The 27,883-nt window shown below is 39.4% G+C and overlaps 2 protein-coding genes across 3 annotated transcripts in view; one reads left to right on the forward strand and one right to left on the reverse strand.

Moving 5' to 3' along the window:
* Positions 1-223: 223 nt before the first annotated feature.
* Positions 224-5,331, reverse strand: m6pr (mannose-6-phosphate receptor (cation dependent)). The gene is given in 8 exon segments (XM_044033617.1): positions 224-1,778; positions 1,867-1,993; positions 2,084-2,214; positions 2,811-2,911; positions 3,386-3,394; positions 3,605-3,774; positions 3,944-4,119; positions 4,988-5,331. Coding segments are annotated over 8 exon segments (843 nt in total). The 5' UTR covers positions 4,994-5,331; the 3' UTR covers positions 224-1,655.
* Positions 5,332-12,491: 7,160 nt separating this feature from the next.
* slc9a1a (solute carrier family 9 member A1a) overlaps positions 12,492-27,883 on the forward strand; it is a 34,501-nt gene continuing 19,109 nt past the window's right edge. For both annotated transcript variants that reach the window (XM_044033616.1, XM_044033615.1), the window contains exons 1-2: positions 12,492-13,625; positions 26,192-26,664. In XM_044033616.1, the coding sequence (XP_043889551.1) occupies positions 13,343-13,625; positions 26,192-26,664 (756 nt within the window). In that variant the 5' untranslated portion in view covers positions 12,492-13,342. The remainder of the gene's footprint in view (positions 13,626-26,191; positions 26,665-27,883) is intronic.

Consider the following 27,883-nt stretch of genomic DNA (forward strand, 5'->3'; position numbering starts at 1 on the left):
TCTGTTCCCTTTAATATCTGCTAAGACGAATTGTACATAATTAACTGAGCTCATTATCCAGGATCTTAACCGTGGAGTTCATTTAAATATAAATAGCAGATAAAAATTATGCATTTAATGTTCTTATCAAAACACACTCACATCCAATAAATGTCCAAAGTTGAGTGCACTTTGATGTTATCTGAATTCATCACTACAACAGACATAATAAACCAGAAGCCAGTTTCATACGGTATTTCTTTTAATGCAATCAAAAGTGTGTGTGTGTGTAAGTCATCCTTGAACCAAACAGGTTATTATAAGAATCTGAAGGCTGTTCAGTTCACAACAACCACAGCTGTGAGCTTCCCCACCAGATTGAGACTCAGAATATTTCACTAAAATAAGCAAAGGAAACATCAACATTATAAGAAAAGAAAAAAACTCAAAAAGCAAACGGAAAAACTCAAAGTGCTCACACTCAAAGTAACATAATAACTTGATTCGATGAAACGTCCTTGTACTTTTCGCATGAAGGTAAAAAAAGGTCTGCTTTACGTCTGAGCAGCAATAATTACACCAGATCTATGTAAAAATATCAAATCCTTATTATTATGTCAATAAAACATAACCAGAAGACTTTTAAAACGTGGTTAAACAGTCTTCAGACTATAATGTTTGTGTACCTCACATTAGGTAAGCAGATCACTTCAGTTTGCACACTACATTATTACTTTCTTTTGTCCTGGGAAACATTGGTATTTTTCAATATTTGACAATGAATTCTATACAAAAATACAAGTACATAGACTGCCTTCATAGAATCTTAAATTATGAACTGTAGAATTCCTAGGTGAATGACCTCTAATTGTCCTTCACTGGACTGAGTGCATTAACCATGGAGGTCTGGCACAGGAAGTCCACAATGTTCATTTCTCTGAAAGAAATTAGAGGAAGTGCTGTTTACAACCTTCACACTCACATTTCAGAAAGTGACACTAAGCAGTGAATAGATGTCAGCGCAAGCATTCTCCTACAAAAATAGAAATTAAAATCTACATTTTCTATGTTTTTTCCCCAGTGGTTTCTACTTGTGTAACAACGCTGAAAGCACAGTCACAGTATTTAAGCTCTTACATTCTCATAATTTCAATTAAAGCCGTATTATACTGGCAAAAGCATGTGTGTGTGTTTCATAACCTGCGACTGTCAGTGTACATTAAGGACCCATGGAAGAAAAGCTTGCTGAAACCTGCACGCACATTTCAACAACAAAAAAAAAAACAATAATTAGCCAAGCAGAAAAAAAGAGCAATATGTCATTAGGTTTAGATCATACAGAAATCCAACTTCTTAACATTTCCCATTTGGGACAGACTTCCATGTAAGAAGACTCATGCTTTATTGTCACTTTGCAGTCTTCTATGAATTGCTCATTTGTCTGACACCAAATGTTTAGCATGAGATGCATGAAAGACAAGTCTATCGGACCTGTGATTAACAACCCTCTTAGCTGACTGTAGTTGCTCGGGGATAAACACTAAAAGTGAACAGGTCCTGACCTTAACCAGCACAAAAACAAAACAGACGTGTCTAGCAGCAATTTCATCTAACCTGCAAAAGAGTACATTGTGTCACACTGTGAAAAATTCTCTCCCATCTCTGACATATTGAGTTCACATTGGTAGTAAATGGTCATCTCTCTCTTCTGGCTCTTCCTCCAAAGCCTCTGTGGGAACTCCTCTGTAAGCGGGGGAATCCTCTCGATTTCGTGAGCGGCACACAAAGTCGCAGCCATCCTGTAAAGCAGAGTTTAAGATTTAAATGAAAGCCCACGCAAAACTAAACGTTTACTGACAGGGTTTTTTTCAGACGGCTCAGGCTTACTGCTGACAGGTTGCCAACTTCCACCCAGAAGTTGTAATTTGGGAATTGCTCCATCCCTTTGGCTCCAACAATCAGCCGCTGATACAGGAAACCTCCAATCAGGTAAACAGCCAGAAGGCAAATCCCACTGCGAGAGGAGAGCGTGCATGGTGACTGATCATTCATAACATTTTACGTTCCAGCTTTTACAGTGTTTGTGTTTACTATGTTTACACACATGATGAGTAATATGGAGCCTGTGCTGATCTTGGATGGGAGAGCTGGACACACGGCACTGGACTCCACTTTAAAGAGGTAAAAACAGTCTTGTTCCCTCTCCCTCTCCTCCAGAAGCACTTCCAGCTGGCCCTGGCAGGAGGATCAATGAAAGCCAACACAGTTAAAGAAGGAGTCAGGGGGCAAGAAAACACAGCATATGTGGGGAGAATTAGGCTGTGGTCAGACACACACAGTTGCTGAATGCAGTTGTTTTGTAATCAAAAGCTCATCGCACTGTTTCCACCCGCTCAGAAATATCTCTAAACACAACCTAGAAACCATTATTCATGCATTCCTGAACTCCAGATTAGATTACTGTAATTTACTGGACGAGTATCAGAAAACAACAATCCCTCAATCAGCTAAAACTTATCCAGAATTCTCCCGCCAGAATACTGACCAGGACTGAGAAATAGGACCATATGACTGCTACCTTGGCTGGCCTACATTATTACCTGTTGCCTTCAGGACTGATTTTAAGATTTTGCTGCTGAATTTTACAGCCCCGGGTTATTTAACTGAACTTCTTTAAGGTGGTTTTTCCATGTTACTTACTTGTTTTCCTCTGGTTTTATAGCTTGTTCCTCCTCATTTTCTGAATTCTCCTTTTCAATATAAAGCACTTTATAACTGTGGTTTGAAAGGTGTTGTATAGATAAAGCTCGTTATTATTTAGATGATTTTACCATGTCTGCCTTCCTGTTGCAGGAGATCATAACAAATGCTTTCCTCTTCTCCTTGGAGCAGTGAACATTATACGCCTCACCATTTCTGTAGATCAACATTTCTGTAGATCAACATCATCCAGTCACCTGGGAAGGAAGAAGAGACAAATATAATACTAAACATTTGGTCCCATTTCAATTTATAGCATTCCATTAAACCCTGCAAATGCGTCATCTGCTCTAAAATGGTGACAAAAGATGATTTTAGTGTTTTTTATTCTTTCCTATGTGACAGCATGAGTGTAGGAGCCATTTATGTTGATTGTTGGCATGTCACAAATATTTATTTAGTAATATTATTTGAGACACCTGGTGGTATTAATTGCACGCACAGGTAGGAGGAGGGTGCACAGTTCTCACTTAATTGTAATGGCAGTTTAAAACATTCTCCATTAAGTTTATTTGCCAATAACACACAGGCACAAAGGGTGATCTTACACAGACCCACGCAGAGGTGAAACACAGAAACAGGGAAAAAGCCGGTAGTTTTGTCAAACAATCTGCATAAACAAATAACAATAAAACTGCAATAAAACACGGGTCTGCTGTGTAAGATCACACCTCCTGTCTCTGTTTTAATGGCAAATAAACTTAATGGGAAATGTCTCAAACTGCTATGTTTTTGTTGCATTTTCCACACACTGTTTCATGATTTTGACAGAGCGGATGTAAGAATTTATGTATAAAATAAATGAGTTTCCTTTGTTTCATTGTAAATGTGGATGAAAAATGTTTAATATCCTGCACAGACTTACTTCCTCCAATGGCTTGTGTTGAATTGTACAATCCAATCACAGTTGTTTTCTTTTCACTCCCCTTGCTGTCCACTTGAATAACCCCAGCACCTGGAACACCTCCTGCATCCCCACACAGCTGAAACACATACGTGTAGCTCTCTCCTTCATTCGTGTTCTCGACTGTGAAGCTATCAACATGAGAGAAATCACAGTAAATGTAAATAATAACATACAAGACACAGTCAACACTAAATGGACCATCAGTCAGAATGATGCTGTCAATTCTAAATGACATAATGAATTGTTGCTTGTTTTTGACAGACCGTGAATACACAGATACCCTGAGTCAGCTCTTACCTCTTATTGATGAGTGGCTCCAGTTGTTTAAGGATTTTCCTGTCGGACTTAGAGTCATAGAGCAATTTGCAGTTGTCGATGCCCTCAGCGGCAAACACCACACAACCATACAGGATCAGCTGAAGAGTCAGGGTCCAGAAGACCAGGAAGGGCCTTCTACTGGGACAGACGAACACCTGGAACATGATACAAGCAAAGAAAGTTATCACACCACCTTCTTTGGAAAGAAATGCTTTGACTTGTTTATTGCAAAGTGTATTCCATGGTCTTCACTGCAGTTTACCGAGGTGGACACAAAGCGGTTGAAAGAAGGCTGGATAACTTCAGTACTGAATAATCATAGTTTTTGATAATATTTGTCTTTCAGCAGCATAATTCAAAAAAGGATGAGAATTTTCTGTGAATGCATGATAAGGTTCAAGGCAGAAGCTAGTAGTTTCAGTATCTGCATCAGCAGAGTATTGAATCTGTGGGAATCTGAGCAGCTTCCTGGATGTTTTCTCTACTTATTGATTTATACATGACAACTCTTTGTGAACACTGTGATTCTTAATCCTCGTCTTAATCAGTGGCTTTTTTGTTTATGTGGGAATATTTTTTATTGATGATGTGTTGTTTTATTACCGATTTACTTATTCCTTGTTAGTATTTGTTCTATTATTAATTAAAAACTAACATCAGCCCTACTATTGATCATCAACAAATTAAGCCAAATCAAATCCTGGCAAATACTGTAAAAAAACAATATGTCACAATGGAGGATGTGTACTCAAGGATGGTTTGTTAATAAGTGATAAGAATCAAGTCTTTCCTGGATACAACAAGGAGGCAAACACACTGTACAGTTAGTAAAGGTTACAGTAGCTTAAGTCAGGATAGAGAGCAATATAAAATAGTTAAGTCGTTGAAATTGCTAAAGTTGGAAAACTAGATATAGAGCATGTGCATGCAAAATGTATTTTTCTTCCAGGCACGAGGCAAGAAACACACAGTTGTGAGAGCAGATGTGACAGTTGAACTTGTGCTCGGTCAGTCAGCGCCTACCTTCATTACTTCTACTGTGGACGAGTGGGAGAAACCAGTTGGTTTTACACAGACTAGCTGACAGATGACAGAAGTTGCGGATGAAGACAGTGGATGATGCAGGGAGTCTCCTCGCGCTGGAGTCGCTTCCTGCTTGACTTTATCCGCAACACGGCTCCGCTGTTGTCATGGAGACACAATTAAGTAAACCTGTACGTGGTCGTAATGTTTGCATGTAAGCGTCATTAGTCTCGCGTTTGTCTGTCCTGGATAATAAACGTGCCTTTTCCAGAAAATGTGACAAGTGGATAGCCAAGAAGCTAACAGGCTACGGGCTAATGCGGAAATGAAACTAAACACACATGACCGCGCGCGCGCGCGTCGATGTAAGCACGCACACACACACACGTACACGCCGAGTTTCACGTGACCACTCAACGCACGAAGAAGCCAATGAGCTGCACACAGTGTGTACATCCGCATCAGCTGACATAAGTACTGGATTTCCTGGTGTATTTTAATAATAAACATAAGAAATAACTTTACCTTTGCTAAAACAACAAAACAACTATTAGTCCTAATGATAGCCTGGGAATTTTGCACTGTACATAATGTCTATCGAAATTATAGTCTGGTACAGTCACCACCAAGACAGTCTAGCTGCAGACCTGCACTGTCAGGACCCTTCGTTGCAGCTAGACCCCTCTCGTCACCACTGCCTTACAGTTCTCTTCCTTCCCAGTGTAAATAAATGTTTCTCTGATGTCTTTCTCAATGAATTACTCAGTCTTTAAGGGTTAAACGAGAAGCAACTTTGTAGTAATTTAGAATTACTGTAATTTATCAAGGTCACACAACTCAGTTTAAATATTTAAAGTATATGAATAAATGAACTACAGAATCTGTGTCATTTTATCATTATATTTGTAATATTAAAACAAAAAAATGATATAAAATGCCAGCAATCTAAGGCATACATGTTGGTCAAAATAAAGAGAAACCTGATTTGAAGACTATGAAACCAACTAACTGAGTTAATAATGTATTTTTCAGTTAAGACCACCAGTTAAACGCCTACATTTGCTGTGCTACCACTCTTACGTCCAGGACAGCACGACTCTGCACAGTGCACATACATATTTCAAGTCATGAACAGAACCCCTGCTGCACGTGACATTTCTGCATTGTGACGGTATGATGGTTCTTGGTTATTTAATGATAACTGGTTATAGTGGCTCGTCATCCACAGTCAGCTTCCAACAAGAAATTACAGTATGTGTAACACTGTCTGACCCTTAGAGGTCAATGACTACCACATGGCCATAATTATGAAAATACGCCTTTGCCTTAATCTCAGATAATGAAAATGATACCCTGAGGACACCAGTGCTCTGCAGGAGCCACTGTGCTCTTATCAAGCATGATGTGATCTGGCAGTACGTACAGCAGTGATACCAAAATAGCTGAAAGGAGACGGGAGTGAAAGATGTTTCAGCAACAGACTCAAACTTACAATGAGCCAGACAGATGAAGAGAGAGAGAAAGAGAGAAAGAGAGAGAGGGACATTTTCCAGATAGTTCTGCTTCTTGTCAGACATGACTGCAAAGCCCAGAGAATCCTCAAATGACAACCTCTGACCAACAGTGATCTTAAAAACATCAAAATATTGTTGCCTCTGTCCCTGCTGGAAGACGGACATGCTGTCAGAGCTTGTCATCATGTAAAGAGCTTATCCATAGCAGCGCCATGACACCATTTGTTTTTCCAAGTATCATCAGAATCCTGCTGGCTCATTATCATAAATCTGAGAGGTGACAGTGGTGGATCTTGCGGCTGTAGCCATAGTGATGCAGCTCAGCCATCACAAGATTAGTGAAGACAGTGATCCACTCAAAGAGAAGGCAGTTTGGTGTCTGATTAATAAAATTAATTTGACCTTTACTCAAGTATGCAGATCAGGATTTGTGGCCACTTCAGCCTGTTATAGCTTTTTTGTGTGCCCTGTATATCTTGTGACTTGGTACACTATAAATCATTGCCTTCACCATAAATCACAACATTTGCCTTTTATAATTTACGATGTGTTTTATTGTAAAACTATTGCGTGTGTGTGGCTATAAAGGAACTCCCCTGACGTGAGTTTTTCAAGTATGATTTATCCAGTTAAATACAATATTTATAAAGGAACTGCTTAATCACAATGTTACAACATACGTGAAGTTACAATAAACAGCTCTCAATATACAGTCATTTATTATGAAATGATACAGTAACCTACTGTAAAAGTGCAGTATCTGGGACACAGTAATGACTGTAAATATTCATCTAGTAATTAGTAGCAACTGGTGGCCAGTAATTTGCTGTCAATGCGCAGAAAAATATTTTCCAGTGGAAATCTCTTTGGAACCTTGAAGTTTTGCAGGTGATAATTGACTCTGACTAGAACTGTGCTTTCTTTTTGCATCTGGATTATTATGTAAAGCCTCCCAAAATCAGAAGAAAATATGTTTTGGACTGCAGGCTTTGTTGACACTTGAGGTGACTATGTTTTGTCTGACCTTTAATGATGTTTTCCACATTTTCCGCACTCTGTGGATTTATTTTTCAAGGGCACAATTTAACTTTGATCAAATCTGAATTTCTGGCTCAATTTGCAAGAGTGCAGCTTTGAAGCCACAGTGTTTTTGTTTCATGGTGTTTTTTGCACATGGTCCATCTGCTATAAGTAGTCTATGATTGGCCAGGCATGTGCTTAGCTCCATCCTCTTGAGTTGTTTTCCCTCACATCCTCTGACCACAGAAATATGCTTATGATTTTGTTTTCCATGGGTTTGATGATGTTTGGATTCACGCTGTAGAAATCCAGGTTCATGCTGCAAAGCTCTTGGAACTGTAATCATATATCACAACAGAGCTGAGGGGGTAGAGGCAGGTTATGGTTTCACGTGGACCAAACAGGGAGGTGGCTGAGCACAGCTTAGCCAATCATATATGTGATAACGATACCACCCCATGTGTAAGCAATACCAAAGTAGTCCTGCATCTATTCATCAGAGAATAAAGAAAGAGAAACTCCAAGAGGAGTAAGTGATAGCAACATAATAATAAAAATGAAAAGACAAGCTTATCAAAACAATACATAAAGAGCTTAACCATGCAGAAAAGTAAAATCCAATGAAAGGTGAAGTCAAATTGAAAACTGATTAAATGTGATGAAATAAAAATACAACTATTGCATGAAACCTGGCAGCTTTGAAATCAATTCCTGATAAAAGTGTAAATAAAAATGACTGGGTACAATAAACGGAGGGCTCATCCACTCACCTCTTCTTTTCCCAGGTGCATTAGGGAACCGGCCTTCACACACCACTTTCACAACTCTCCGCTCTCTCTGGCATTTCCTTCTTCTTCTTCATTGGTTTATACATCAGGTTTATCTGGGCATAGCCGATCTTGTTTATTTGTGTTGTTTTATGTTGCTTTAAAAACATGAAACGCATGTCTGGTTGGTTTCGTACTTTTGAGCTGCTACTGTATACATGTATACATATACATTTATTTTAAAATGATAATATAGTTGTGCAGATATACTTCTATGGGGTAGTGCATTTAATGTCTGCCAATGTTATACACTGGACCTGAACAGTGTGTACAATTATGGTAGTCCAAAATGATGGCCTCTGCAAAGCTGACCCTAGGGTAACAACAATTCATACAATCAGGTGATTGTACACATATGACAAATTAAGCGTCATTATTTTATCTTCAATTTCTGATAGCAAAGGCTCTGTCTTCCTTCTTTCAATCTGGACTCTGAGATAGAGCCGTGGTTGGTGCTGGGGTGTAAGTGATTAAAGGTCTAAAATATAATCTGGAGCCAGGCCATGGAGGGCTGGAGGTTAAAAACAAGTAATAAGCTCTTTGGGTAAAACATTGGGTAATACAAAACACACAAATAATCAACAGAGAAGTTAGAAATGAGAGTATAAGTCACACCAGCAGCATGTAACAGAGAAATGAAAACTGCCAATCGTACAGACAAGGCTGTATTCTTGGGTAAAAGTGACGACAACAACAGAGGATTGTTGTGGATTTCTACCCATTTTCTGTTTCTCCTCATTGTTAAACCTCCGAAACAGCTCACAGTCACACTGAGTGATAAACACATAGGGATGGTCAGAAATGACTAACAGCTTGGTCTCCATACGTTTTAGAGAATGTCGAAGTGCATGTGTGTGTCGTGCAGTAAACTGTTATCAGCACTGACCATACCTAATTAATGGTGACAGACTAGACATTGTCTAGTCCATTGTTGTTTAGGGGTTTTCGCCCAAAGGTTAATTTCCTGTCTGAAAGACAAGAAAGCAGCACAAAACTATAATTATCGAGTGTCTTGCTTCATTTCTTGTTGTAATGGCCTAATTGTTAAGGATAATAGGCAGTTTAGCACACACACACACTGAGGCTGAGACAAACTGTAGCTATGCAAGAAGAGCAGCAAATCTAAATTCATCACAACACTTGTACTTTGTTGCAGAAGTGAGTCCAGTGTTTTCATACCAACATTCACACTTTGGTCCCCTAAATACAAGTCAGTCCAATCTGAATGTTGCAGCTGATTATGTGAACTCCTTTGGGGCCACAATTTATACAGTCTCCTAATGGCTATTTCCAGCATCATAATGCTTCAACTGGTCTCATGAACATAATAATGAGTTTGGTGAACGTCAGTGGCCCTCCTTATCACCACATCTGAATTCATTAGAATACCATTGGGACATGACAGAACACAGAGTTAGCCATATGAATGAGGAGTTGCAAAATCAGCAGAAGTTATAAAAAGAGACCTCTCATTGCTCCTAAAACAAATGGTGTTCCTAATAAAGTGGTTGGTGAGTGTATGCTTTCAATCTCTTAGTCTCTAAAGAATCAAAATAAGTTAAAAAAAAATCTCTGCTTTATGAAGTGCTGATTCCTGTAACCCACCCTTGTATAACAGCAGACCCACTTTAAGTCAATGCTTTGTGACTATATGTGGGTTATACATTGAACGGTGCAGCGCTAAAATCCACCAGTATGTTGATTCATTCATAAATGTGAACTTGCAATGCAAGTATATGGCCACTCCCTTTTCTACACGCCCAACCAACAAAAGCAAACAGCACATAAGATAGAGGCCCGTGTTATTATCTTTGAGCATATCTTGGTTCAATAGTGTCCCTGTGCTCTGCTGAAGTGTCCTATTGATTGGTTGGAAGCTGAAACTGACCCTTGACATCTTGACAAATGTTGCATCATTAAAGGAAATGTATAGCCTGCTTCCTTCCCACCACCTCTCAGTCTGCTATTGTGAATATCACTGCTCAGAATTCTGGGTCATGCTTCATTAGAATTCAGATCATGGAGGTAATGTCTATCTTCAGGCATGATTTTTTTTTATCATCCGAGATTGAGACTAAAAAAAACATTTTTCCAAAATTATATTCATGTGATCATAGTCACACTAGCAGTAACAGGCAAGTCAGTTATTCAAGGCGATTAATATTAAAGCTGAGTGACAACAAGCATGTAGATTATTCCTATAGTGTCCTTGAGGGGAGAAAATACCACAAACGCCTGGATGCTCCTGGGCATCGTACATATTTATAAGAAAAATATAGCCCCCACCGAAATTATGTATTGTATACTCTCTCCTTGGACACCTTACAAAGTAACCACACAGTGATGCTCACTTTGGCAGATATTACAGCTTCCAAACTTTCTGTAGCATCTTTAGATTGAGGCACTTTCACCAATTTTATTATTATAGAGCGCTTTAAGATACTTTCAGATTATCTTAGAAGAACGGGCATGATTCAATGATGTGAGATGTGAGGGGCTGAGAGTTCATAAAGTTTGATTTCACTGTGTTCCACATGTATTGTAAAGGTTTGCTTTGGCTCACTTGGCTTCACGTGTCTGTAGGACCTTTGCATCTGATATTTGCTTAAGCCTACTAAACCTATTTTTAATCATTTGTGCATCTCACGTCCAACTGGCTTCCACACAAAACACAACACAGAATCCACAGCAGTACTCACTAAATGATGAGTTAACCAGAGAAAGCAGCTGCTACTTTTCCATACCTTTCCCATGGAAGGACCCTTAAACATAAAAAAACTGTGTACATTATAAAATGCATTTTGTGCTTATATAACACACTAAGCTAAATGTTCATACACAGGTTTATATTCATTTATAGCTCATGCATGCAGTATATACAGTATGCAGACACAGGGTGTAAACACTTACAGTCAGTATACACGTCTGCTTGATGGATTAGCTTTAATGAGATATGAATTGTTTACACATTTTATACACATCTTATAAATATGGTTATAATAAAGATGGCAATGTAAATACAGGTTCTTAAATATGTCATTTGGCCCACTTTGCAACTTCAATCTTTCTGTGTGAGTCTGTGGCATAATAAACACATTCCATCCCATCCATGAACAGGTCCGTAAAGGTGACATTCATTTCAGAAGCATGGTCCTGGTGCCATGAGGATGGTGTACAGGGGGTTTTCAGCCTCAGTTGTATTATCTGCCCCCTCTGTTTGAGCTTTATGTGTCTATAAAAATAAAACTATGGAGAACAATAAAATGATTGGATGAGATTCATGAATTTTCAGTATGTGTTCCATTGAAGTGACTGAGAATGAATTATATTGTCATTATGCGGTCATTATGGTATTGCTGGAAAAACAAATCTAAGATGTTTGCACAGCACTGTGTATATATCAGGGACTCTCCTCTCAACCTTATATACGTGTGTCTGTGTATCTGTGCGTATATAATCTTTAATTATATATTGCATTGTATCCCTTTTCTACTGACCTGTCCAACATCAGCTCCTCTATTTGTATTGATGTTTTTAAATCCAATTAAGTCAATTAGGTCTTATTGTTTATTTCAATGTTGCTTTTAACCCTGAAGTGGTCTGATTGTATGTCTTACTTGTCCTTTGTCTTATCTTCAGTCTTACTCTGTCTTGTTTTGTTTGCCTTGTCTAAACCTTTCAATTTAGGAAAGCCCATTGGCTCAACTCCTGTTGTTTTAACATACTATATAACATGACTTTTTTTCCTCAGAGTTTTATACTTTTTTACATATTCAGATTTCCATTTGGATTGACTTGGGGAGGGTAGATCAAAGGCATTAACATATTCTTATATGGCAGATCAAGGGCAAGGACAGGATTTGGATGGAACTTTCATTTTTATTCATCTGAGTTGTTTGGAGTATTTTGGCTTTTCTTGATACAGTGTTTGCTCTGCACCAAAATCCCAAACGTGAGCTCCTTGAATGTGAATGCCGACTTAAACAGACTGTGGTTCTGATTCATCCTGGTGCCAGACTGACTTCCCCAGGATGTCTGAGGTGGAAGGTGGTCTCCCTCCATTCCTATAGGTGTCACTATAGTCGGAGATACCCCTCCCCTTCCACTCTACTCCTCCTTCTCCTCCTCCCATCATCCAAACCTCCGCGAAAGGGTGTGCGTTTTGAAGGTTGAGCGAAGCCAAACATAAACTGCAGAGAGGAGAGCACTCGTCACTCGGTTTCTCCACTAGGGTCAAGCCTGTGAGCTGAAGCCCGGGACCAGCACATCCCATCCCGTCAACGACCTGGGCCCCCGATCAAGGTCCTGTCCTTCCGAAGAAAAGAGAGAGGGGAGCCGCATACACGGGCACTGGCGTTAAAAAGTTGAGGTACATTAAGGTGCTCGGTAAAATACAATGTGGCAGCTGCGTGGATTCTCTTCAAGGTCAGTATCGGAGCACCGCCAAATTTGTCCGGCTTTCGTGGAGGAGGAAGGGGCGCGGAAGGGATGGGATGATGCCGCTGCTGCCGCCGCTGCAGTGTCTTCCTCGCTTCCATCATCACCAATGACACATTTCGCCGACGAGGACGTTGCTTGTGGTCACTGACACGGAGGGAAACTTGTGAAACACGGCTGTAAACATAGCAGAACAGGATAGGCTCCGGTTTTACAGCGTTATTGTCTGTGGGGTTGTAAAAGTGAAGTCTTCATATCATCTTGTTTTTTCCTGTCCTCTTCCATCGGCCTGTGTGACTGACTGTTCACCTGGCTGCGAGCGACCACACCGGAGTCAAGCTAGCTAACGTGACCGCAGAGAATGTTCTGGTCGGGATAAAGGTAGTCGAGTCAAACGTTAAAAGTCAGTTTGGTTGTGTAGGAATTCGTTAGTTACGCAGACGTTGCGCAGTTATAACTTAACTCAGTTTAAGCCAACTTCCTTGAATTAGTTTGGGTTTTGTAAAGCCGACTTAACGTATTCACTATTCTTTCGTCGCCTTTAATTGCTCAACAAAATGCCTCTGAGGACAGGTTCGGCCGGCTTCGGCAGGAGTTTGCCGGAGCGGGGGCTGCTCCTGCTGGTGGTGCTGGTCGTCCTGGAAGGCTTCTTCCTTCCCCACGGAGCTGCCAGCTCTCCGGATGTCAGCCACCAGGAAAATCTAGACAACCACAGAGAGGCGGACGTGGGACATAACTTCACTAAAAAGGCTTTCCCTGTGCTCAGCCTCGACTACCATCACATACAGACGCCGTTTGAAATCTCATTATGGGTTCTCCTGGCTTCTTTAATGAAATTAGGTGAGTATCATGCGGATGCCATGTCTGTTTTTTAAATGTCTGTCTGTCTGTCGCCCAACAGTTCAGTTCAGCCTTTTCAGGAAATGCCTTTCACTGTAGACCTGGGTTCAGTGGCCTGAGATAGACTGTAGGTGTGTGTGTGTTTGTTGCAGGTGAGTGTGTTTGCAGCCTGTTGCTCAGATGCACAGTTAAACAAACAGACATTTAATCAGTCTGCACTGACAAAGAGAAGACTTTGTTTTACTACTATATGCTTATTGATAAAACTACTGATAAGAGATTGTAGAAATCATCTATAAATAAAAAGTCTAAAAATTGCAACATAGTCATTGGTGTTGCACAATAACCCATTCAATTATCAGTCAAGCCAGTGAGCAGTTAAAGGATAATCCCTGATCAGCACACCTCCACACTAGGGCTAAACCAGGGGTGTCAAAGTAAAATTCCCCAGGGGCCATTGAGCATCTTGTCTAGTAAAGTGGGGGCCGGTTCAGAGGAAAACAAGAAAAAGGTCAAAAAAACTGTTCAGTAGCAAATGGGCAATATGAGCTTAAAAGTATAACAAAATATTCCATCATAATAGCACAATCATGATATTTCACAGAATTTCAAATTAAAAGCGCTTCTTTGGATATGGAATGATGTATGCTTCACAATAAAACATATTTGTGATGCAAAATAAATCTATTATTGAAATGAAGTAAATATGTATTTTTTTTAATGTTGAATGTAATACATTTAATAATGCGGTAATTACGTAGAATGTCTTATTATTATTACCATTATGAAAATAAAGCTAGCAGATATATTTAGTATTATATTCTGTCTATATTCTGCCACCTTGCTGGCAGCTGTGCCTCAGCCACACAGGCTGTGTTTACGATCTGTCTGTTATATATCATCTACCATGATATTAAGTTGTGTGTCGCGAATAATCCATTTGGGGGCCGCATGTGGCCTGCGGGCCATCAGTTTGACACCTCTGGGATGAAAGGTTAGTTGTTGTTGTTTTTACAGGTGCTACATTTTGATTTGTAATATAATTGTTTATAGTCAGATTCACTTCAGTATTCAGTCTGCAACAGTCAAAAACCATAGGAGACCATCAAAATATTTATGGACCTGCGTGTAAGATTTATTGACATCTCGGGGCAAAGTTGTACAGTAGTGTGCAAAGGTCTCTGGGCACCACCAGCTTTGTTTTTTTGTCTGTGAGGTTCTGTCATTATTGGCAGTTGGATTGGAATGATGTGATGTATATCGTACGTAACGGAATCCCATGGAATACATGGCGACACCTTGAAAGAGGACATGCTGTGTACTATACAGGGCTAATTACTAGGTAATAAAAAGACAACAGTTCTTAATGTTCTAGTTAGGATAAGTGAATGAAAATGTAACTTTAAATACTGCATTCAGTTTCTCTTGATAGATTACCCCAAATCTTCTGCACTATATGTACAGTATGTCAAAGTTGCGTTCATTCAAATTCTGCTATAGATTTAAAAGTGTTGAATCACCTGTTAATCACCAAGTAAAGATGCCACTGGTATGCTGACATCACTTTGACCTGGACAGCTCAACCAGTTTTGTCCAGGGCAAAGATCCTTATTGCTGGTCACACAGATCATTAGTCATCAGTTGTATCAGTGGCACGTGTACTGTGTCTTTTTGCCAGAGTTGTACTTATTCTTGCCAGAGTGATGATGAAGCAACTTGGTGCAGCAGTGTTGATGTTGGAAAGTGACTCTCTGGCACGTTTTCAACATAGAGGAACCTCCTGCTCTGTTATTGTATGTGTCAGTGCTTTCCAGTGTTACCGAGGGTAACAAGGGTTGTTTCAAAAGTAACAACTTTTTTTTAGACTTGACTGGTGGCGTTTTCCCAGCTCAGATAAACATTGAAAGACGTCTGTCTTGCTTTTTATTTTTCTCTAGTGCTTCTCCTTTTTCGTCCCCTATTGCTCTTTTTTCTCCTGTCTGCTCCTATTGTCAATCCTTCACTGTGTTCTAATTTCCAGCACTGCATTGTCCTCTTCAATCTTTTTTTCTGAGAGCAGCCAGCAGCTTGACAGTTGCCTGTGACATCAGGGGGCTGATTGAACGCCAGTCTGAAGCCAAGGAAGAGGATATTGTCTCACTGCCTGAGCAGGAACATCAGTGTCTCTGGGGAGTGTTAGGGCAGAGAGGGGCCGCCTGGTTTGGATGGATCACTGTAAGGACACAACATTAGGACATGAAGTGAAAATGAAAGATGAGGAGATACCTTGAAGGATTATGAATGTGTATGAAGTAGAAGGGTGGCAGAAAAGAAAAGAGACCACATGGGTTTGTGAGCCGACAGCAGCATTGGACAGTGGTGACCTTAAGCCTCAGATTATCTCAGAACTGCTGAAATGAGCTGTGGGTAATTTGATGTGACTGCTGCACTGTTCAGCCATGTCTATTTCTCTTGATTCATCATTAGAGAGGTCACACAGGCTCTGCATCATGTCCACAGTCCATTCACGTCTAAAGCACCTTTCCTGGTATCCTTTCCTCTTGTCTTTTCTCACAAATACTTTTAAGTGCAAACGCTTTTCATATAAGTCAAAAGACAGGGTGTGTGATTTTTTTCTGCCCTGACATGAGTCAGTGTGCAGTAATTGCTAACGTCCTGAAGCACCCTCTATTTTCACTCCTGTGATTAGTCTGCAGACAAGTATTACACAGAAATAACTTCTTCTTCAATTTATGACTTAAACGCTACAGTTGCCATGGGAAGTTAAGCTGCTTTCAGTCATGCACTGAAGGCTGGAGATTGTGTGGTGAGGCTGCATATGTCTGCAGAGGTGGCCTCAGAGATGGTCCTGCCAGCTTCTGAGTATAATCTCTGATTCATTTCTGAGGGAGAATACAGCAGGAGAAACTGGAGAATCCACAGTGAATGAATGGGTGAGTGTCCTGCTTCCTGCCTGCTCAAACCAGGTGCCACCCCCTTCACCTGGATCCTCCAGAGATTCTCCTGCTTTAGTGAACATGTCTACCCCAATACAAACTCCCGCTTTCATCGTCTGTGAACATCAAACTTTGGAGAAAGTCTGGATCAGTTCTCCAGACATAATTTGGAGCTCATGTCTGAAATGACTTTACTTAGTGTATAGTCTTTAAGTTTTTATCTCTGGGTTTAGTAAATGGGTGTTTGACATCATCGTTTTACTTTTATCCAGGTATACTTTTATACTTTTAATCCATATTTATATCTAAATGTAATTTGTAAAATACTTCATAAACAACATTACCAGTAGTTACAAACAATGATGTGTTGAGTGTGGCTTGTGTTTAAATAATGTGTAATAATATTCATTATATTATCAAACTACTATCATCTTCTAAGAATGTATTGTCACATTGAACCTTTGACTTTTTTATATCCGATGTAGAGTAAGATGAGTTAGCAGAGGGACACGCCCTTTTGTTAATTGTTGCTTGTTTCCAGCGGTCACATCCTTTCTTGCTATGTGTCTAACAAGTCTAGTTAGTCTAACCTGCTATTTATAATTCATAACTAGTCAAACAATTTTCAAGAGAAGGCGCGTGTTACCTCCTCAAAAGGTACATTACTCAGAGTTGCTGTTATGAGTAAACTGTATTTGCTGTTGCAGTGGAAGTTGGACTTCAACCTGAACCTTGATTCTTATGAGTAGCAGTGTAGAAAGGGAGTGAACATAAGCTAAACAGTCTTAAAGTACAATTACTTTACAGTTGGTAATTATACATGATATTGGCTTGCTTAAAAGACTATGAACATATGAAATAAGTTTGAGTGCTGCAGAAGACTGTAAACATTCATAGAGAGATTTAGTATGACCATACCGTATAATTATTTCTCAATCACTTTATTGGAAAGCATCCAGAAAACACAAGAGGTTTTTATATGTGGTTTTAAATGTCTTTCTTTTTTTTTCATGTATTTGACCTCTGCCTACACTTGAACAGTCGCACGACCCTGGCTCTATAAAACCTGGTCTGGAACCTGCCTAATATCTGCTGTGAAAAAGGTCTAATACACCAGGTTATTCATTACATACACATGTTGTATGAGTTAAGTTCATGAACATCTTGCAGACCAACTTTCAGTCACATTATTCCAATCACAATGACAGTGTTCACAGACTTTGACAGACATAAAGACAACAAAGCTGGTGTTGGCCTAAAACGTTTGCACAGTACTGTATTTGAATAACTAAATGAATGGTTCCCTATGAGTCCTGTCCAGACCATAAAAGGCTTCTTCTGTTGTAAAGAACTAGTGATGAATATGTTTAGTGAGTGTCCCATTTTTTTAAATTGCAGTCCCAGCTTTTTTAATACTCTACATGACTGTGATGATGGAGTGAGTGCATTTATTGAAGACATGTTGATCTCGTCTAGCATGACTGGGACAAATTCCAGGTACTTCATTAGAAACCACACCTAAAGCAAAGTTTTAGTCAAAGCAAATTGCACCTTATCGTCAACACTGAAGCTTTATGGCAGAAAAAAAAAAACTCACATGGCCTTTATCTTGGAAAGCGTTGCTTAGCATTGAACAGGCTAATTACACATCCAGTCAGTGCATAAAGCATTTGCATCAGTAGCCATTAGCAGTCATAAAATGTAGTGGTCTGACGGTTCTGACATTCTGTGCATGAATCAGCATTACAAGCCATAATCATCATTTCAGGCACAATAGGCTTAGGGCATATTAATAATTAACCTTATTGCAGTGGGCAGAGTCATTCTTATGTTTGATTTAAAAGGTGACCTCTATGGTATGCCAGCGCCTTGTTTTATCATACAGGTAAAGTTTATTTCTTATCAGTGCATACACCAGTGCCATACACCACACCATCTATTGTGTTTGTACAATTGTTAAATTCCAGTTGCCTTTTGCAACTACTTTTCAAAATCCCTCTGTTTGATTCCCAGTTGAACTATCACACACTCCCTGAAAGGTGTGTATAGTTATAGTCAATATCATCACTGAATTTTACTCTATTTAGAGTAGATTTCTAGTAACATTACAACCATTGCCTGTGTAAACCTGCAGATAACATGGCGGATCATACTGAAATACCGTATACCAGCTGTATGCCATCATTAATAATTTAAACCAACACTGGTGCTGCACAGGCAACTTGAGGCGCACAACGGTCAGCATCAAACAATCATACACTGACTTACACAAACATCTTTTAAAATAGACATTTTAACCCTCCTGCAAACACCAACGTGTCAGTAGTGTTGGAAAGATGGACAGCAGGTTTCTAGGAAAACAATGACATAATTGTATTATGAGTCACTTTTTTTGCTAAAAGCTTTTGTGTAAATATTTTTTTCATGGCTAGCCATGCACAATTAGTCACCTGGCAACAGGTCTCAGTTCCTGGCTTTGGAAATGCTAACGCAGCCAGTACCAGGCTACACTGACACCATGTACACATGCTCACAAGTCAAAGAGCACTTCCCCTGGTTTTCAAGGACCTTGCTGGGGTGTGAGGCAGTGACATACTGTAGCACCTGTCATTATTGACAAGCAGCCAAGATGTATATTGTATGGCTTGTCACAAGAGTACACTTCACATTTATCTTGTATATCTCCATATGTTTGACAACATGGGCCATGTCTTGAGTGGTTCTTCAAAGATCACTGGCTGTTTTTACTAATCTCTTGTAGTGAGGCGTTGCACTTGAGGAGAGCTCAGACGTCCATATAAGGAGTCATGAAAGGGAGACTTGAGAATGTGTTAACTGTCACCACTTAGGTTTGGACACCCCGGGATTTCCTAACCAAAGCCTTTTGTCCTTGGTCTTGAACATGATGAGAGCTTTTTTTGTCATGGGGTTGAACAGTTTGCACAGTGGTCACTTGTCCCTTCTGATCTCCCATGAATAAAAACAGTCATTAAGAGAGTCATTTCTAGATTCAGTGGTGAGTGCACCATTGCTTGAGGCGCCAGAGCAGTAATACGTTCATTTCATTCAGCCATGACCTGTTTGCCCTTTCATCGAGGACAGTGCAATCATTTTACTGAATGTGTTGTGTAAATGCAGCACTTGGTCATAAGAACAGTTTGGAAAGGTTTGCTAAGCAGTTTCATTTCAGTACCTGTGATATACTGAATAGTCTTCCATGGTGCCTGTTGGGCTGAGCAATGTGGACACAATGATATGCTGTATTATTAACAAGCATATGTAAAGTTTGTATGATGAAAACTTAAATTCTTGTCCCCACATTGATCCAGGTGATAGGCTCTTTTTTTGTAGAAGAACTCTTAAAAATCCCATTGACTTTGCTATAGTATACAAATGTGTATACCATACAGTTTTACTGCTATTAATCCATTGGCAGGAACATCTTAATGATCTTTATTTGGCCGCTATTAATTTACTGACTTTTTGTAGCTTTTTGGAGCCATTTATTGTGGCATATTTTTTTAATCCCATGATTCAGATTCAGAAGTCTGTGAGCTGGAAGTACCCTGGCTCAGGTTCATCGCTTAATGTCACTCTGACTTGAGGGACGGTGGACTTCTTCTCCTCTAATAATGTAATCTGCTTGATTTTCCAAGTCACCTTCAGGATTCAGTGGTGCTTGATTCATTTTATAAAGGGTTTCATGAATGGAGAGTTCTGTCATCAGGTTTTATCTGAACTGTGGTGAGCACATTTGGACTAAAAGTCAGTTGAAAACAGCAGATTTTACGTTAGGTTAGTGTAACTTTAGACTAGAGGGAATAGGGAAACCATGTTTACTGTGAAGAAATCCCAGCAGTCATATCTAAAAATAAGCATGTACTGTGTAACATTTGAATATAAACAAATGTCTGTTAGAAGCATTAATTAAGCCTATAAACTCCATACGTCTTACTCTGTGTTTTGCAGTTCAGAAGTATGACTGAAAACATGAAGAAGCGCACATGAAATGTTTCAGAAGTGAATTCTACTGCTCTAAAAAGAAAAAACAGGATGTCTTGTCCCCGCCCGCTCCTGCGCTGCTGTTGTATACACACAGACGCTCCTTCAGTCAGGTCTGATAATATTGCTTCACAGAGCCTGTTGTCAGAGGTGACGCAGCATGTGATATTGTTTCTGTTTACAAAGACCAAACAGAGTCAGAATCATATCTACAACAGAGAACATTTCTTTCATTTTTTTTTGTAGTAATCCAAACATACAGGATGGATTCTGTATCACACAGAAAAGCTCAGCAATGACACAGGTTCCCCGCTGTCTGACTTGCAGAAACAGGTGCTCTGTGTTAGCAGACCTAATTTCTTTGGAATCCACAACACCTTGTTGTCATTTCTGCTCTTTGTTTTTTCCCTGTTTAATCTTGTAATAGGCCAAACAAGCTCATCCCCCAGTAATAAAAACATTCCTATTAAACCCTTTAAACTCATCATTGCTACAGTCAAAATGTTAACTGTGGGATAGAAAAATGTTCTGAATAAAAGTTCATGGAGGAATGCTCGTACATGTAAAGCAATTATATATAATGTCAGTCATCATCTACCGCTTTATCCTCCACCAGAGGGTCGCGGGGGGTGCTGTGCCAATAGCGATAGGCAGGGTACACCCTGGACAGTTCGCCAGTCCATCGCAGCTCTATATTGTTGATAAGAAAATGATCATGGTAATTATTGTGAAGTCATCACACAGTCCCTCAGTGTAATCTAATGTGTGCAAACAATTAGCATCCTGGAAAACTGCAGGCGCTCTGTTATCGTGTGTCTCCCACACTGTCGAGATCCCTGATGTACCAAATGTCTAAGACACCTTTAGTTATGAAACAGTGACTGTGGAGGGTTGAAATGAATTTATCATTGATTTGGAAGCCTTCTTTCCTGTGAAGAAGCATTGTGCTTTGGATAATTGAAGAACAAACTGGAATTCACATCCTGCTTGCTACATAATCACTGTGGGAGACACTTGAGGTTTTGCTTACTTTAAATTTTCAAAAAATATCTTTGTTAACCCAGCTGGTTGTTATAGTCTCTGTGGAGATGAGAGTGGTGTGTGGTTTCTCATAAATATCTCTGGAAAGACAAGAGCACTCAGGCTCCAGCATCTAGATGTGGGGATGTCCGGCCTCTTTGGGACTGTTTAGAATAAAAACTTTCTGAATATCTTTCTGAGAACTCCATAATTCACCCACACCCACTTGTTGAGCATGTTTGCTGAAACATGAACAGGAACAGTGTTGTCTTCCTGCTGCCTGAGTACAAATACATGTACCCCCTCACTCAGATGTCTGATTTTATTAAAGAGAATCTCTAAAAAAAAAGACACGTAACAGTGTAATGATTAAGTGTAAACATGGTGCCGGCTTGTACGCATTGATAATCTTTTTATCTGTTGTTTATTACTGACAGAGTGATTGTAAAGGTCTGGCCATTGCACAACAGACGGTGCTTTGAGCTGATGAGTGAATGTTAATTAGGTGTTCCACCATGCTGATTGTGCAAATGTAAGCAAAGCGGAGCAAACCAAAGCTGTTTACCTGACCGCCCCTCCCCTCTTTGCCCCGGGGGAGCACACTTTGTGGCTATTGTGCTAAATGGTGTCACTGAGCTGCCCAGTGTTGTCCTAAAGAGCTTGATCATTATAGCTGTGCAGCTTGTGTAGGTATTTAAACATGGGCTGATGTGAATATTTTTACAGTCTGTCAGCAGAATTCAAATTCTGCATACATATTTCCATTTGAAACATTCTGCCATTAAAGGGGTTGGTCACATTTGTCCATGCTACAGCAGGTGTGTCAAACTTGTTTTTGTTGCTTATTTAACACAATTCCCGTAGTTTCTATAAAAGCAGAAAGTACGAAATGCAGTCCTATGTATTTGCCAAACGCTTAATAATAAGACACTGACTTTTTCAGGCCCAATGTGTGATAATATAAAATATAAAAAAGAAGAAATTACATTTTTTACCCAGAAATATGTTTCTTTACAATCAGTTGAGTTTTTTAGTTTTTGTAGCCTTGGAATTATTATTTTAGATTTACTAAGACAAGGGTCATGCTTTGCCCAAATGAATTAACCAACCAGAGCATGTGTCTCGTATTTTAAAGCTTACTACACAATAATACATGTTTTCTTACTTGACAATATACAACCTTATGTTTTACAAATGGAATACCTTATACTTAAAAAAAACATCATCGATTCACAAGCATTTATGCAACTATGAGGAGAGATTCAGTAGCAGACTTTTCACAGAGGCCCTGAATGTAAGATTGATGGATGTATGGTGACAGGAAGGTAGCTATGGCCCACTCTTGTTGCAGTGAACTTGAAAGCCAAGCCCTTTTTTAGTGTTTCATCAAATATGTGCTGCGACTGGTCTCAGCAGTCATGTTTTTTTGTTTTTTTTACACTGATCTTGATAGAATGAGGCAGCACATTTGATCTCCAAGACAAATATCAGTCAAAGCCCCTTTAACACAAATACTACATGACAATAACAATGTTTCATGCGTTTTGTTACACCGTTATGTAGCCCATCAATAGCATTGTTATGTATTTATTACAACTGTGCTTACTGGTTCACTGATTGTGTTCACACTGAGTGCAATAATCTGACCTTTAGGAATAATAGGATTATATACTCTATGTATATACAGTATATAGAGTATAGGGCTGAACAACTAATTGAAATTTTTCAAAATAGCTTACTGCAATTTTCAAATCGCAAGAGACGCAATATTTGTTCAATCGAAAATGTGTGTCAAAATATCATTTTAGATTAATTATTATTATTATTATTATTATTATTGTTAATAATAATAAATTACCATTCCCTCTGAGTCCTTTCAAAATAATCGGAATTAGATATTTATTCAAAATCGTTCAGCCCTAGTGGAGTATTGTATAATGTAGGTGTGAGCTCTGTGACATGATGTACACAAGAGTATGAATGAAATATTCTCATCAAATCATTATTGAAAACTTGCACTATTCAGAATAATAATCTGATCCTTGTAAACAAAGTCACTGACACTGGGTTTCCCTTAGTAGGCGTGGCATTTTGGTACCAAAACTTAAGTCATAATGTGTTGATTTTCAAAAGAATCTATGAGAAAATAAAGTAGTCGTTGTAGTTCAGTCTCTTAAAATATAGGTCATTGTTAGCAGGCACTACTTCTATCACAGATATGCTATCACGTTATTCCAGTGGCATTATTATTCACAGTGCTTCCAGCTTGTATTTCACCATGATTCACCATGACAATTTTCTGTTATCTACCCCTGTTAGATTGTTTAGCCTGCATGTGAGCATGTAGCCTTACCTGGCTCATATTTCTTGTGTGTGTCAATGCCGTGAGCTTGTCCAGTCACTGCCAGCTGGGAAATAACATGCCACACTTTGCTGTGTGTGTGTGTGTGTGTGTGTAGTAAATATAACCAGAGGATGACTTTGATGTCTTCATTCCTTTTTGTTTACAATTTAAGCCAAGGCTGCAGTTGTCTTGTACATCACCTCAGTGTGTACAACCACTTAGTTTGTGATTTCATGTGAAAGGTGATGGTGTTCATCTGTGTGAGTCGGGCCTTTTAAGGGAGTAGATCTCTGTGCTTGTAAAGGCATTGCCATTTGCGATGTGCGACCTGTGCAGCCTCTGGATATGGCAGATAATTGAAAAAGGTTGTTTCGATTATGTGGAGCTGCTCTGAAATTGAATTATTTCATAAATGAGGAGACACATGAAAGCTGACAGATTTCCATAGTGCTTCGGCTTCACTCACCTCCTGAATGTGAGCTCATGGCAGTGTATTTGAATTGAAAACAGCTTTTACTTCAGGTGAGGTCTGTCAGCAAAAAGGCCAAAATATTAACATACTGTGTTCACTGTTGTCACAGTCTTTCCCTGGGTTATAGCTTCAGGTATTCAGGTTCAACAAAGACACATGATGTTTTTGCATGTGGTTGTTACAGAAAGTGTTGTTATGTAAAAATCACAAGTCTGTATTAACTTTAATGCAGAGTAGGTTATAATATATTCTTGGTAATATTTATCAAAATTTCCATAAATCTTCTCAGTATAACCAATCAGAGGGTAGTTTGATGAGAGAGGATGCTCCAATCTGTGTTATGCTAAGCAACTGTACATGTCCCTTGAGTGGAAAGGTACCTCTCAATAAATAAATGTCATTAAACGTTTGTCAATATGGGTGAAGCCTCAGGTCTTCAGTTTCCTGTGCAAGGTGTACATCCGTCTTTGCTTATCTGGTGGGAGCGGCTCACAGAGAGCCTTCACGTCTAAACTTTAGTATTTTGCACCCTGGAGATTAGAGCTGCATGATATTAAGATAACACATGATAATCTTGAATATTGCTATAATGTAATGATTTATAAAAACAAAACAAAAACAAACCCATGTATAATACACAGTGTAGTACACAGTGTTAATATATTTACTCTTTGGGTTTCCAAAGACCTTGACAATAACCTTTAGTGCTCACACAGGATAGATCAGTGCCGCAGGTGCACCCTTGGGAAATTGCAGCGGGAATAATACACAACTCCTTATATGGACATCCTGGGGTGTGTGCTTATAGGTCATATCTTCACGGTTTAAAAATGCATTTTGTTGTTGAGTCAAAGATAGGATTAGTATATATATTTATATATATATATATATATGTGTGTGTGCATATATATATATATATATAAAAAAGCGATATAATAATAATAATACCGATAATTGTGCTAATTGTGATAAAAGTCACATAATAGACCATTTTTCTTTTATATTTGTTCATAAAAAACAAGCCAAGTAAACTTTGAACCTATGTAAATACTTACGTATTTTTAAATTTCACAAATTCAATCCGATTTTAAAAGAAATTTGAGTGCTTTTTGCTCAGGTGTGTTTATATAGATGGTGAAAATGAAAAATAAAAATCACATTGCCTATAGGTTGCATATTCTTATCGACTGCGTATATATACGTTTTAGTAATGGATGATCCAAATTTATATAATAAACATGCAGTATAATCATAATAATTTCAACCCAAATTCAATGCCTCTTGATGTAGTTGTCTAACCAGTTATCTTCAAAATTCTCTGCCCACCAAATAAAGTTAAAGAATGCCATATTGTCTTTCTTGCTGGTAAGTTCATGGCCAAACAAACAGTCACAAGGGACAATCTACCTTGAGTGCAGTCAGCCCTTTTAGCCCTGCTTTCTACAGCTTTAATTGTGTGTAAAACATTATTTATTTAATTCATGTAGCACACTGCTGTGTATTTCTGTGAGGCTCTGTAGCATCTAGACTCAGACTTGGTCTACCTGGGTGGTGCTAGCACTCACTGAACTGTAGTATGTCACAGCTCATTGCTTCTGTATTATTCTGAGCTTCATGTTGCTTCACAGTGAGAAAACAGATGGGAGAAATGTGTGTTATCTTATCCACACACACACTTAGTACTAGTTAGAATTTACTGAACAGACCCACAGTACCTGTTCAGATCTGAATTCTACTGTGACTTCATTCATTGCCATTGTATGTGAAGTTTCTTTTCTGTCTATTTTGCCAGGGTTCCACCTGATTCCTCGTCTGTCCGGCATTGTGCCAGAAAGCTGCCTGTTGATTGTTGTGGGCCTGCTGGTAGGGGGGCTCATCAAACTGGCTGGAGAGGAGGTCCCACCAGTGCTGGACTCAAGATTGTTCTTCCAGTGCCTGCTGCCCCCCATCATCCTGGATGCTGGCTACTTCCTGCCCATCCGCCCTTTCATGGAGAACTTGGGCACAATCCTGATGTTTGCTGTTGTGGGAACTCTGTGGAACGCCTTCTTCATCGGGGGCCTGCTGTACGCCGTATGTCAGATACAGCCGGCCAACCCCTCTGACCTCCACCAACTGGAGCTCCTGCCTTGCCTGCTCTTTGCCTCCATCATCTCAGCTGTGGATCCTGTTGCCGTGCTAGCAGTGTTTGAGGAGATCCATATCAATGAGCTGTTGCACATCCTGGTGTTTGGCGAATCGCTGCTAAACGATGCTGTCACTGTGGTGAGTGACTAGAACAAAAGCAGGACCTTTTGTGGTTGTAGGAGACTTGCTAAGAATATAGATACAGAAGTGTTGCTTGTTGACCTCAGAAGTTCCGTCATCATTGTTACAGCCTAGTTAGGTAGTTAGGTGCTGTAATGCTGTGTCTATTTAAAGCATCATCATCTAATTAAACCAGAACATCTACTGGGTATTTTCATTTTCTTTATCTTATAGTTTCTACTAAGCAGTTTAGTGCTGTATAGCTTGCCACAGTATGACACTGGGGCTTTAGACTTACAGTATGCTGCAAACGTACAGTATGTGATCCAACACTTACTGTGAGGTGACTAACCCGTCACCTCACAGTAAGTCTCAGCTCGCTGCACCAGCAGCTGTTGGCTCGTTCCAATGCAGCCAGTTTATAAAAAAGTTACTGACAATGCTCCACCAATGTCACTTTTAATGAGTTGTGTTTTTGACATTTAGCGGAAACAAAAACATCTGCGAGAGGGAACATGTGCCATAAATCGTTCCCAGTATATCCTCTACATGCTCATTGTTTCCAGGTCATATGTTCAGCTACAAGTTTAGCTTCAGTGTATTCTTACTCGAGCTGGATGCCACTCATCACTGGCCTCTGCTCAAAGCCAGGAGTGCTTGTCTGGCATTACGAGTTGGTATAATAAATTAAATAGTAAAATACTTATTGAATGCATGGCACAAAACTTTTTAGGTGTATTATTACCAATTCGGCACTAGCAAAATTTGCCGGTTCAATAGGTTAGCTTTAATAGATTTACTTTGAATCCTATATTTAAAATAAGTATTTCACAATCACAATATAAATGTCACTTGACTTCTTCAGCTTCTTTCACACATGCACAGAAGTACAGACATTTCTCTGAAATAGTCCTCGGGGGCTCTGCTGTATGTGACAAAACACATTTCTGTAAACGTCCCCCTGGACATTTTCTGTGACAACACAGCGTCAACAGCTCTGGATAATCCAAAACAAGAGAGTGGACAGGTCTCCTGTAAACTCAAGCCAGGCTCCACTCCCCATCTGGATGTCCCTGAAATTCTCATGCTGTGGTAAATGCATCTGACCATGTAACCCTGTCCTCACCCAGTCTTCCAGAAATGACCTAGAGTTCATGTTTGAAAATAGCATTGATGAGGTAGCTGAAACTTCTACTATAGATTTATGATCCACTGTGTGACATCATGGCTGTTTTAG

This window comes from Solea senegalensis, linkage group LG9, assembly GCF_019176455.1.
Source record: "Solea senegalensis isolate Sse05_10M linkage group LG9, IFAPA_SoseM_1, whole genome shotgun sequence".
In the NCBI taxonomy this organism is placed as follows: domain Eukaryota; kingdom Metazoa; phylum Chordata; class Actinopteri; order Pleuronectiformes; family Soleidae; genus Solea; species Solea senegalensis.